This window comes from Tursiops truncatus, chromosome 6 (genome assembly GCF_011762595.2).
Source record: "Tursiops truncatus isolate mTurTru1 chromosome 6, mTurTru1.mat.Y, whole genome shotgun sequence".
Taxonomy (NCBI): Eukaryota; Metazoa; Chordata; class Mammalia; order Artiodactyla; family Delphinidae; genus Tursiops; species Tursiops truncatus.
In genome coordinates, this window is record NC_047039.1 from 33,633,960 (window position 1) to 33,647,441 (window position 13,482).

The 13,482-nt window shown below is 37.4% G+C and overlaps 1 protein-coding gene across 19 annotated transcripts in view; it reads left to right on the forward strand.

Annotated features, from left to right (window-relative positions):
• KIF27 (kinesin family member 27) overlaps nucleotides 1-13,482 on the forward strand; it is a 106,568-nt gene that overhangs the window by 19,375 nt on the left and 73,711 nt on the right. For 13 of the 19 annotated variants that reach the window (XM_073806018.1, XM_019940354.3, XM_019940358.3 and 10 more), the window contains exons 2-4: nucleotides 1,914-2,298; nucleotides 8,593-8,820; nucleotides 11,897-12,840. In XM_073806018.1, the coding sequence (XP_073662119.1) occupies nucleotides 2,001-2,298; nucleotides 8,593-8,820; nucleotides 11,897-12,840 (1,470 nt within the window). In that variant the 5' untranslated portion in view covers nucleotides 1,914-2,000. Of the gene's footprint in view, nucleotides 1-1,913; nucleotides 2,299-5,093; nucleotides 5,198-8,592; nucleotides 8,821-11,896; nucleotides 12,841-13,482 lie in introns of those variants that run through there. The other 6 variants (XM_019940355.3, XM_033857902.2, XM_033857900.2 and 3 more) reach the window with 3 other exon arrangements.

Genomic DNA, 13,482 nt, shown 5'->3' on the forward strand with positions numbered 1-13,482 from the left:
TCATTATTGTATTGGCTATTCTATGTCCCTTGAATTTCCATATGAATTTTAGGATCAGCTTGTCAGTTTCTACAAAGAAGTCAGCTGGGATTTTGATAAGCATTCTGTTGACTCTTTAGATCAATTTGGGGAATATTGCCATTTTAATATGTTAAGTCTTCTAATCCATGAACATGATATGTTTTTCCATTTATTTAAATCTTCTTTACTTTCAACAATATTTTGTAGTTTTCAGAGTGTAAGTTTTACACATCTTTTGTTAAATTTATTCCTAAATTTATTTGATTCTTTGTAATGCTATTGTAAATGGAATTGTTTTCTTAATTTATTTTTCAGGTTGTTCATTGTAAGTATAGCTACCAATTTAATTTTTTTAAAACATTGTCCCTGCAGTTTTTAAAAAATATTTATTTATTTTACTTTTGGCAGCATTAGTTCTTAGTTGCGGCACATGGCATTGTTCGTTGGGATGCACAGGTTCAGCAATTGTGACGCGCAGGCTCCAGAGTGCACAGGCTCTGTAGTTGTGGTGCACGGGCTTAGTTGCCCGTGGTGTGTGGGATCTTAATTCCCCGACCAGGGATCGAACCTGCATCCCCTGCATTGGAAGGCAGATTCTTTTCTGTTTGTTTTTAAAAATAATTTATTTTATATATTTATTTTTGGCTGTGCTGGGTCTTCGTTACTGCACACGGGCTTTCTCTAGTTATGTTGAGTGGGGGCTACTCTGTTGCCGTGCGCAGGCTTCTCATTGCAGTGGCTTCTCGTGTTTCAGAGCACGGGCTCTAGGCTTACAGGCTCAGTAGTTGTGGCACATGGGCTTAGTTACTCCACGGCATGTGGGATCTTCCTGGACCAGGGCTCGAACCCGTGTCCCCTGCATTGGCAGGTGGATTCTTAACCGCTGTGCCACCAGGGAAGCCCAGAAGGCGGATTCTTAACCACTGGACACCAGGGAAGTCCCCCAATATAATTTTTAATGTATTAATTCCACCAGAGATCTTCAGAAATAAGTACCATGTAATTTAGGAGTGGAACAGCAGTTTTTCTGTTAGTTTTGGTTATTTTTAAATAGAAGATTTAGTTTTAAATTTACATTGACTTATAGAAATCCTTAAAACTATTTTCATGGATTGATTTCTAACATTTGCGACAAAGAGGAGTTGTTATTTTTCAGTACATAGCTGTAAAATCTAAGGGTTTGCTTTGCACTACTGTGTACATGTACAATTACCCAATTATTTCCTTGCCTTATGTTTCTTTTTAATTAATTAATTTATTTATGGCTGAGTTGGGTCTTCGTTGCTACACGGGCTTTCTCTAGTTGCTGAGAGCAGGGGCTACTCTTCGTTGTGGTGCGTGGGCCTCACATTGTGGTGGCTTCTCTTGTTGCAGAGCACGGGCTCTAGGCACGTGAGCTTCAGTAGTTGTGACACGTGGGCTCAGTAGTTGCGGTGCACAGGCTTAGTTGCTCCGTGGCACGTGGAGTCTTCCCAGACCAGGGCTCGAACCCGTGTCCCCTGCATTGGCAGGCGGATTCTTAACCACTGCGCCACCAGGGAAGTCCTTGCCTTATGTTTCTAATTCCCCGGTTATTCAATATTTAGATTAATGAGCTGGGAAACATATTACCACTATAGAAAGAATGGCATAGTGGAATCCCATGCACTTATCACTTTGCTTCATCATTTACCAACTCAAGGCTCCCATCCCCTAGATTATTTTGCAGCAAATCCAGACATCATATCACTTCATCTGTAAATTATAGGTATACTTTTTCAAGACAGATTTACTCTTTGTAGCTATCTTATATTAGAACAAAACCTGCTTTAATTGACTTTGCTTTAGAAGTTGCTTAGTTTATTAGGATAGAGAAGTCAATAACTAAATTTTGTTTTTATTTTGATACACAGGAGTCCAGATCTTACGTAAAATGGATGTTTCTCACGCTAGATACTGAATATTAAGTAGAAAATCTGTTTAGTAAAATCTAAGCTGCCATGGAAGAAATACCAGTAAAAGTTGCTGTAAGAATTAGACCTCTGCTGTGCAAAGAAGTTCTTCATAATTATCAGGCTTGTGTGAGAGTTATTCCAAACACCCAACAAGTTATCATTGGGAGAGATAGAGTCTTTACTTTTGATTTTGTTTTTGGCAAAAATTCCACTCAAGATGAAGTTTATAATACCTGTATAAAGCCACTAGTGTTGTCACTCATTGAGGGCTATAACGCAACCGTTTTTGCCTATGGACAGACTGGATCTGGGAAGACATACACCATTGGAGGAGGCCATGTTGGTAAGATTCTCATACTCTTTTACTTTTATTTCAGACAGTAGAAAGAAGCTGAAATACCAGTGCCTGACACATAGTAGGTGCTCAGCGTATTAACTGAATGAAATAATCAATAGGATAACAGATGTGTTCATAAGATCATCATCTTTGAAAGATTTGCTTTAAATAGTGAAGTTTCATTAAACAATTTATGATTATATTAGCTTGAGGAAAGACGTTTAAGACAATGTTCAGTATTCAGCCCTTTGCTGTTTTTCCCCAGTTTTGAGATATAATTGACATGCAACATTGTATTAGTCCAAAGTATACAGCATAATAGTTGATATATCTATATATTGCAAAATGATTACCACAGTAAGTTCAGTTAACATCAATCACCTCAGTTACATTTTTCTTCTTGTGATGAGAACTTTTAAGTTCTACTCCCTTAACAATTTTCACAGCTTGGTCACATACTTAAAGCTATATTATTTTTTTTTAAGAGGCCATGAATACAATTTTAATTCCTTAAGGGAAAAGGTTATTAAAGTTATCTATTGTCCTAAAATATTTTAGCTAAAATATTTCATACCAAAAGAAACAGATCACCATTAGGAAGAGTTTTTGATGTTTTTTTCTGCTAGTTTAAAAAAATTAATGTTCATTGTAAAAAGAATTGCAAGTGATGCTTAAGAAATCTAATTAAACTAATGAAAGCTCCTCTCATTCCCAGGAAATAACAGTTTGATGTATACATTCAGAGTCCTCTAGACATTTTTCTAGGTATATTACAAGTACTCACACATGTAGTGTTTTGGGTTTTTTTGTTGTTAGTTTAATTGTTTGATGAGGTATTTCATACCTGTGATTCTGTAACTTTCTTTTTGCATTTAACGATATAAAATATCATTTCACTTCTTTCCATTTGGGTCATAGAATTTCACCTCATTTTTTTTGGCTGTACATATAATGTTCCATAGCTTGAATGGATCATAATTCACCCATTCCAGTATTAATGGACAGGATTAATGGTTGGTTTTGATTTTTACTGTTATAAAAAGTTACAGTGTATATATCTTTATGCATTTAACTTTGCATCCATTTGTTAGTATTTGTAGAATAGATTCCTAGAAGTAGATTTGTTGAGTAATGGGTATGCACGTTTAAAATGGGGATAGATACTGACAAATTATCCAAAAGGGTGTACCAGTTTATATCCTGCCACCAATATGTGAAAGCCATTTATTTGCTCATATCCTTGCCAGTTACTGGAAATCAGAAATCCGAAATTTTTTTTTCACTATCTGATAAGTGAAAAATTGCACTTTGTTGTTTGAAGTTACATTTCTTGGTGTATTTGTGAAAATAGCATTTTTGATTTCCCAGCCTAGCTGTAAGACACCAATTCTGGGTCAGTCATCTGCTGTTTGATTATTGACCGTGCAAATAATGTAGTTTTTTTCTCCAATAAATAATTTATTGAGCTTTTGCAGTGGCTAGAGTACCATGCTAGGCACTGTGGTAGATGAAATCTCTTATTTTTCAATATGATGCTTATTTAAATTACTATTCAGTTCCCTGTTTTTCAGAACCTTGGATTTACCAACTTTTACCAGGTGTAATCTTCTCTAAAAGTTTCATTTGCATACTCTTTTTTTTTTTTTTTTTTTTTGCGGTACGCGGGCCTCTCACTGTTGTGGCCTCTCCCGTTGCTCCGGACGCTCAGGCTCAGCGGCCATGGCTCACGGGCCCAGCTGCTCCGCGGCATGTGGGATCTTCCCGGACCGGGGCATGAACCCGTGTCCCCTGCATTGGCAGGCGGACTCTCAACCACTGCGCCACCAGGAAAGCCCTGCATAGTCTTTAAATAGTGTATAAGAGCTAAATGATGGCTATTAAAGTATAAAACTTTACAGTTTTTCTCTCTGAAATAGTCTTTCAGGAATATAAGAGTGACAGTGAAAATGTGATCTTTAGGTTACCAGAATACATTTTGAAGCTTTATTTGTAAATATTATTTGTAATTCAGCTTTTTTTTTTTTTTTTTTAAGTCTTTTGAGTTACTCTGCTTTGTAATCTGTTGAAGTGGGAAATGAATGAGCTATTCTGATCAGCCTCATATTCTGGCTAATCTAGAATGCATATATTCAATATATGCTGGAGTTTATAGATAGTACTATTGGCTAGTTCCTGGAAGCTCTCCAGAAGGAATTTTCACTTTCTCTTTTACTCGAAAAACCTGCAGCTTCCCATATTTGCTACATGATGGCAATCAAAGGCGGTCCAAGTTAGTAAGGTTCAGATTTTCAGGATGTTTGTTGCCAAAAATCTGAACATTGGTAATCTTCAACTTGGAAGCAAGTTGTTTTTAAGGTTCATTTGTAAGCCACCTTTTTGTAGCTTGGAATATATTTTCCATGGAACAATGCTAAAAATGGTGGGCAGGTTTCTAAGTTGGCCTACAGAAACTTATTTAACTTTAAGTCCAATTTATTCTTGTACTTATTCTAAATTTTATCTTGTACATTATTTTTACTATTTTAAAAATTGTGGTTCAATAAATAAATGTAAAACAAAATTTACCATTTTAACCATTTTTAAGAGTACAGTTCTGTGACATTAAGTATATTCACAGTGTTTTGTAACCATCACTGCTCTTTCCAAAACTTTTCATCTGCCCAAATAGAAACTTTGTACCCATTAAGCAATAACTGTCCTCCCCCTGCCATCCCCTGGTAACCTCCAATTTACTTTCTTTGACTGTAAGTTTGCCTCTTCTAGATATTTCATAGAAGTGGAGTCATACAGTGTTCGTCCTCCTATGTCTGGCTTCTGTACTTAGCAGAATGTATCTAAGGATATCCTACATGTTGTAGCATGTATTGGAACTTCATTCCTTTTTATGACTGAATGATTCTCCATTGTATGTATAAGTCATCTTTTGTTTATCCATTCATCTGTTGATGGACACTTGAATTGTATTCCCCTTTAGGCTATTGGGACTAATGCTGCTATGAACATTGGTGTACAAATACCTGAGTCTCTTGTATGCGTTTCTGTTCATTCATGTTATTGTGTTAATCTGTGTTCTGCGTTGCGCAAGTGATGGAGGAGAAGAGGCAGTAATGGAGGAGAAGAGGCGTAGAGATGTTCCCTTCCTCATTCCTGGATTGAGGTCTTGGCTTGGGCAGAACTGGTCTTTCTGTACCTCTCTTCTGCACACGTCCTTTGTTGCCATTAGACCCTGGCTTGCTCCCCTGTCCCTTTCTTATGCCTGTTTACCCTCAAACTACCTGTACCTTTCCATCCCAGAAATCTCAAACATGCTTTTTGGCTAAATTTGAAGAAATACGACACAAATAATTTTTTTTAAAGGGTTCTTGCTAACATAAATGAGTTGCATTCCAATGATTGGGATTCTCTCCAGACCATAATAAATGATCTAAAGAGAGATATTTTAGATATTTTAGGTACTACCTCTACCTATTTTGAACTTCACTGGTGCCACTTATGCCTATTGCATTCCTGGGGTTTTCAATAAATATTTTCTTATTAAATCTTTTATTTTTGCCTTAAACTGTTATATAACTATCATTTAGTTTTTTTCATTGTCATGTCATTTGATTGTAAGCTTTTTTTTTGTACTGCTTGCAATTCTATACTGTATATTTAGTTTATTTTTAAGTTATTTATATTTAAAACTTTTAGACTATATATATTTATTTCTAAAGGTAAAAATTCAGATATTACAGCCATAAGATAAAAGTAAAAGTTTTCTTTTCTTTTCTCTCCCTGTTCTAACTCCCCAGAGGTAACCACCGTTTTTTGTGAATTTTTTCAAAAATATTCTTTGCATAGATATGTATGTTTTCTTTTATGCAAATGAATTTGCTCTCCAGTTGCTTTTTTTACCGTACGCGGGCCTCTCACTGTTGTGGCCTCTCCCGTTGCAGAGCACAGGCTCCGGACGCACAGGCCAGCGGCCATGGCTCACGGGCCCAGCTGCTCTGCGGCATGTGGGATCCTCCCGGACCGGGGCACGAACCCGTGTCCCCTGCACCAGCAGGCGGACTCTCAACCACTGCGCCACCAGGGAAGCCCTGCAGTTGCTTTTTTTAACTTTATGGATCTTAGACATCTGTTTAACAATAGGTGCATAGTATACCATTGTTAACCATTCTCCTACTAATGGATTTATTAGTGTTTGGAATTTTTTATCAATTACAGGAAATTGTTACTGATCCTTATACAACACCTTTGGGTATGTGTATATGTATTTCTTTAGGACTATATCTGAGTCAAAGGGTGATCACGTTTCAACTTTTGATACTATTTATACTAATGTTTCTCCAAAAAAGCTGTGCTGCTTAATATTGTCATAGTATTCTAAAGGACCAGTTTGCTCACCTTGAGGAAATGAGGCATTATCAAATTTAAAAATCATTGCTCACATGACATTTTAAACAGTGAATAGTCATAAACAGTGATCACAGTTTTTCATTAATTACATTGATGTTCACAATTACATTGTGAATACAGTTTTTTCATCAATTACAATGATGTGATTTTTAATAGTATTTTAGTGTTAATAATTGAGAGAATGCTGGGTAATTCAGTCTTTATTGTATCTTAAAATAATTACATTTCTCACTTCCCCTCTGTTTTACCCACTCTCGCTGCCATCCAACCACCCCACTTCTCACTGCTCCTCTTTGCTGCAGAACCTTGAAGGTATTATCTGTGACTCGTGGTGTCAGTTCTCCTCTTGGTCTTTCATACACTCACTCCGTTCAGACTTTCACCTCCACTACCACTGACACTGCAATTGTCGAGATATCACAAATGACCTTCACTTACTAAATTTAGTGGTCAATTCTCATCAAACCGGCCTTTCAGCAAATTTGATGCATGCTCTCCACTTGGTTTCCAGGCCACCACGTTCTTGGTTTCCTCCTACTTAACTGGTCACTCATGCTCTCTTGCTGGTTCCTGATAAGTGAACCAACAAATGATGAAGTGCCCAGGGCTCAATCTTTGGTGTTCTTCTCTTCTGACTCTCAACTTTTCCCCTTGGTCTCATCCAGCCCTACGACATTAAATACCATCTATATGTAGCTTCCAGTTTTTTATCTCCAGTCCAAATGACTGTCTTGTACTCTAGTCTCATATATCCAACTGCCTATTCAACCTTCCCAACTGTATCCCTAATAGATACCTCAAACTTAATAGGTCAAAAAATGAACTTCTGACATTTTCCCCTTAAACCAACTCAACACACACTCTTCCCTATATCAGTTGATGGCAACTCCACTGGCTCAAGACAAAATCTTGGAGTCATCTTTGACTCATCACTTTCTGTCACATTCCATATCCAATCTGTCAGGGAATCTTAATGGCTCTCCCTTCAACATAAATCCAGAACCTGGTCACTTCTCACCTTTCTCTGCTGCCAAGCTTATGTCACCGTCATGTCCACCTCTCCCCCGAACCCTCTAGACTCCTGGATTAGTGCACTGGTCTCCTAAGTGGTCTCCCCACTTCTGCCCCTACCCTTCTATGACTGAGGCAAAACGCAGCAGACAGAGTGGTCTCTTTTAAATCCCAAGTTACTGCTCTGCTCCAGTGGCTCTCATCTCACCCAGAATAAGACCTAAAATCTATCGTGGTCTACAAGGACCTACATGGTCTTGTTTCTGTCACCTCTCTGACCTCATGCCCTGCTACTCTCCCCTTGCTCCATCTGCTCCAACTACAATGGCCTCCTTATTTATGGATCACACCATTTTAGCACCTTTATGCTTGCTGTTCTGGGACATTCAGATACCTAGATGGCTCCTCTGCCACCTCTTTCAAGTTTCTGCTCAAAGGTCAGCTTCTCCGTGATGCCCACCCATCATGACTTTCCTATTTAAAGTTACAAGCACCTCCCATCAAATACACTTACACTTCCAGTCCCCCTTACCTTGCCCTATTTTTTTCTCCAGGCATACTTAATGCCTTTTAATATACTATATAATTCACTTATTGTTTTTAGCTGTTGTTTGTCTATCCTAGTACAGTTCCTTAAGGGCAGGGATCTTTTCCTTGTTTTGTTCACTGATGGTTCCCAGGGTCCTAGAATACTGCCTGGCACATAGTAGGTACTATATAAATATTTAATGAATGCATGAATGAAGTTTGAGTAAGAGCATACATGTGAAAATTTTCACTTCTGAACTTTATAGAAAAAAAAGTTTTTTTTCTATTTTTAAATTTTATAATAGAAATTTGAGAAAATAAATTTATTGATTGTAGCTTTTCTTATATCTTAAATTTCAGATGTGCTTTCTTTCTCTAAATTTTCAGCTTCAGTTGTGGAGGGTCAAAAAGGTATCATTCCTCGTGCTATCCAAGAAATATTTCAAAACATCTCTGAAAATCTTAGCATTGACTCTAGGATAAAAGTGTCTTATATAGAAGTATACAAGGAAGACCTAAGAGATCTTCTAGAATTGGAGACATCTATGAAGGATCTTCACATCCGAGAAGATGAAAAGGGAAACACAGGTAAAGTAGCCTACTTAATTGATAGTCTTCATTAGCAAATGAATATGATTTAATTCAGTTTCTGGATATTTTCCAAGGATTCTTTAAAAACAGACATAGAAACAAAATGCATTTGTTTTTGCTTTTAAATTGAATAGCTTATTGATTACCAGTAGCAGTTAACGCACCCAGGTGAAAAGTAGAAGTTCAGAGTGGTTGGTAAGATGAAGTTATTAAGGTGTAATTCCAAATACAGGTGACCCTTGAACAACGTGGTGGGGAGGATGGCGATTAGGGGTGCCGACCCTCTGTGCAGTCAAAAACCCAAGTATAATTTACAGTCATCCTTCTGTATCCACTGCCTCAGCGGATTCAACTAACCTCAGATTGTGTAGTACTGTAGTATTTACTATTGAAAAAAATCCACATGTAAGTAGACCTGCACAGTTCAAACCTGTGTTGTTCAAGGATCAACTGTATTTATTTCCTATAATTGCCACCTCCCCCGCCCCTGGGCTGATCTTAAGAAAATGTGACATAGGCTAAATTAATTTTTGTACTTTTTTTTCTCCCAGAGTTACCCTGAGGTTGGGGATGGCTTCTCCCTTTGGTGTTTTGGTGTTCATCCAAGTTGATCCAAGAACTCTCCTTTCTTCCTTTCTGATTTTTGTCCCAGCACACCTATTGCTTCCTCTTTTTTTTTTTTTTTTAAATTTAGAGTTTATGTGTTTGCTCCTTCATATTGACATTTACTCGTCCTTTGTTGTGCTTCTCAACGTCTGACGTTCTGTGCTGTCAACCTGTTAATCTCATTAAACATCTATTTGTTTGGAAATGGGAGAACGTTAGAATGGGAAGGTCAAAATACAAGTATTTTAAAGAATAACACTTTCTGATTTTCTGACTTAAAAGGTAATATGTTCAACGTAGAACATTTTGAAAATATAGTAAAGTATAAGGAAGAAAGTTAAAGATCATCTTTAATCTCAGAACTCAGAAATAGCAACTTCCAATTTTGGTGTGTTTCCTTCCAGATTTCTTTCTCTATACACATCTGATTAAAAAAAAAAAATACACTCACAACCCCACATATTGTATGGCATCTTTTTTTTTTTTTTTTTTTGCGGTACGCGGGCCTCTCACTGCCATGGCCTCTCCCGTTGCGGAGCACAGGCTCTGGACGCGCAGGCCCAGCGGCCATGGCTCACGGGCCCAGCTGCTCTGCAACATGTGGGATCCTCCCGGACCAGGGCATGAACCCGTGTCCCCTGCATCGGCAGGCGGACTCTCAACCACTGCGCCACCAGGGAAGCCCCTTGTTTTGTTTTTTAGAAAGAAAGCATACATAGTACTTTGTGACCTTATTAGATAATTTTGTATAGTTTATCTTTTCTGGACGAAATCCAGACGGATGTTTTGAGCTTCTGTAAAGTGTAATTATTGAATGTGTTTATCTTTTATTAAAAGTTACCAAAAAATACATGTTTATTGTAAAATAGACAGTAGGGAAGTATACACTATCACTCCTCATAAATTTAATGATGGAAATACTCCACACCTGATAGCAATCCTGCAAAAATTTTGGGAGGATGTAACAGTCTTAAGACAAATTACCATATATCTTATAAAATGTCCAATCACAACCAAAATGCATTTGTTTGACATATTTATTGAGTTTCTCTGTATCAAGTGGTAGTTGGTATCCAACCTAGATGCTGCACAATTAACATCACCTTGGAAGCTTTTTAAGAAATACTGATTTCTGGGCCCCACTTTTCACAGATTCTGATGAATTAGTTAAAGATGGGGCGTGGGTGTTGGCACTTTCCCTTTTATAAAGCTCCCAGGTGATTCAGCTGGGTTTGAGGACCATAGATAGTGCTAAGCTATAGCCTAACATTAGAAAACTTTTAGAAAAGTTATACTATGATTTATGGTTAAATTGTTATATTTTATAAACTGATAGTTTAGCACTCCCTGTTGTAGTACAGGTACATTAGAACTTTAAATGAACTGGGCTGTTAAAAAAGGTGTCATGATGGAAACAATGCAAGAAAAGTGAATATTTTTTAAAGAAACAGTGACTGACAAGATCTGATTAAAGAGGAAGCTTGGTGCTGTAATTCAAGCACAGACTTGGGAGGTTTACTGCTGTGATTCAATTCCCAAATCCACCTACTCCTTTTCGAAATATTTTTGGATATAAACAAATAACACATGTAGTAAGCTTAGGTTATTTTGGGTTCTATTCTGTTGTTAAAATAGAAACTTTTTTGCCTTTTTTGAATTGCCTTGCACTCTTATATTATGTAGGGGGAAACTGTTTTTAAAATGAATAAACAGGGCTTCCCTGGTGGTGCAGTGGTTGAGAGTCCGCCTGCTGATGTAGGGGACACGGGCTCGTGCCCCGGGCTGGGAAGATCCCACATGCCTTGGAGCGGCTGGGCCCGTGAGCCGTGGTCGCTGAGCCTACGCGTCCAGAGCCTGTGCTCCGCGACTGGAGAGGCCACAACAGTGAGAGGCCCTAGTACCGCAAAAAAAAAAAAAAAAAAAAAAAGAATAAACAACTTTATTTATATTGAAATTTTCATTTATCATTGGTTATTTACCAAAAACTTTAAACCTTAGGATGGCTTGAATATTAACGAAACTCAAAAGAAACTAATTTAATTTAATTTTAATCTACTACTGATTAATTCTTTTGAGTTATATATATAATTAATCTATTATCTTTCAATCAGTATATTAGACTCTACAAATCAAAATACTGGAATAAATAATTTTTCTTTTGTCATGTGTTTTAAAGAATTGAGTGTGATGTGTGATTCCAAAAAAACCCACAGATTGTTTAAAACATACATATATATGACATCTTTTAGAATTTAAACATCAAAATGAATGCCATCTATTAAAATAGTCCTGTTAGCAGATTATCTAAAATTATTTAATGATGTTGCTGATGTTACTTTTATTTTGAAATGCTATGAAGTTTTTTAAAGGGACTGTCTTAGCTGGGCGTTATAAGCAAATGATAATTGTTGTATGGTTAATTTAACTCTACTGGATTTTGATTAAAACTTGCTGTTGCTATTTTAAGTGATTGTTGGGGCCAAGGAATGCCAGGTGGAGACTGCAGATGAAGTGATGAGTCTCCTGGAGATGGGGAATGCAGCCAGGCATACGGATACCACCCAAATGAACGAGCACTCCAGTAGGTCACACGCGATTTTCACAATCAGCCTTCGTCAAGTGGCGAAAAATAAAGAGGCAGCTGAAGATGGATCGTGGTATTCCCATCAGCATATTGTCTCAAAGTTCCACTTTGTGGATTTGGCTGGATCAGAAAGAGTAACCAAAACAGGGAATACTGGTGAACGGTTCAAAGAATCCATTCAAATCAACAGTGGCTTGCTGGCTTTAGGAAACGTAATAAGCGCTCTTGGGGACCCACGCAGGAAGAGTTCACATATTCCATACAGGGATGCTAAAATTACCCGGCTTCTGAAAGATTCCCTGGGAGGCAGTGCCAAGACCGTCATGATCACCTGTGTCAGTCCATCCTCCTTGGATTTTGACGAGTCCTTAAATTCTCTCAAATATGCCAACAGAGCACGCAACATTAGAAACAAACCCACCTTAAACTTCAGCCCCGAGTCAGACCGTATGGGCGAAATGGAATTTGAGATTAAGTTGCTTCGAGAAGCTTTGCAAAGCCAGCAGGCTAGTAGCAACCAAACTAGCCAGATCCATCGGGAGGGGACTCCTGATAAAAATAGGATCCATTCTCTTGAGGAGCAAGTTGCTCAGCTACAAGGAGAATGTTTGGGTTACCAAAATTGTTTAGAGGAAGCCTTTACCTTCCTGGTGGACTTAAAAGATTCTGTCAGACTAAACCAAAATCAGCAACACAAACTGCAGGAGTGGTTTAACGTGACCCAGGAGGTCACCTCATTCAGAGGAGACCAAGGCATTGGAAACCTGGAAGAAGGACCACAGCATATTACAGTTCTCCAGCTGAAGCGAGAGCTTAAGAAATGCCAGGTACTTAGACACTTTTGTAAGTAACTTGTTTAAAGACTAAATTTATCTGGGCAAGTAAGAGTCATTTTGGAATTTCAGAAGTTTTTTTGGAAAGGATTAGATATAAAATCTCATTTGCCTTTACTCTGTTTCTTTCTCCCTTTTCCTATTGCTTTCTCCTCATAATTCATCTCTTTCTTGGTTCCTCCTCCTTTCTTCTTCAAATGTATTTTAATTTGTTGTATTTATTAAGTAGGCTCTTGTGGGACTGGTCATTAATTTAGAGGATGAGAAGAAACACAGTTTCAGAACAAAATTAGGTTAAATTTTATTGAGTTTTTAATCCCTCTTTAGGTCAGTGCTTCTTGAAAGAAAAAAAATACTACCTGACTCCTTGAGTTTGGTGTTTTGATTTTTTAGACAAACAAATAAATCATCATATTTGATAATATTTAAGGAATGTAGCTATGTACATGTATACATATTGTATATATGTATATTGAGTTAAAATTACATTTTCCCACTTTTCATTTGAAAAACATTTGTTATTTAAAGATTATGTGTCACTGGGGAAATAATGGAGAATAGACATACCTAGTTCTGCTTATGTGGAGTTTGCAATCTGGTGGACAAATGGATAGTCCACCATTTTTTTTAAAATAG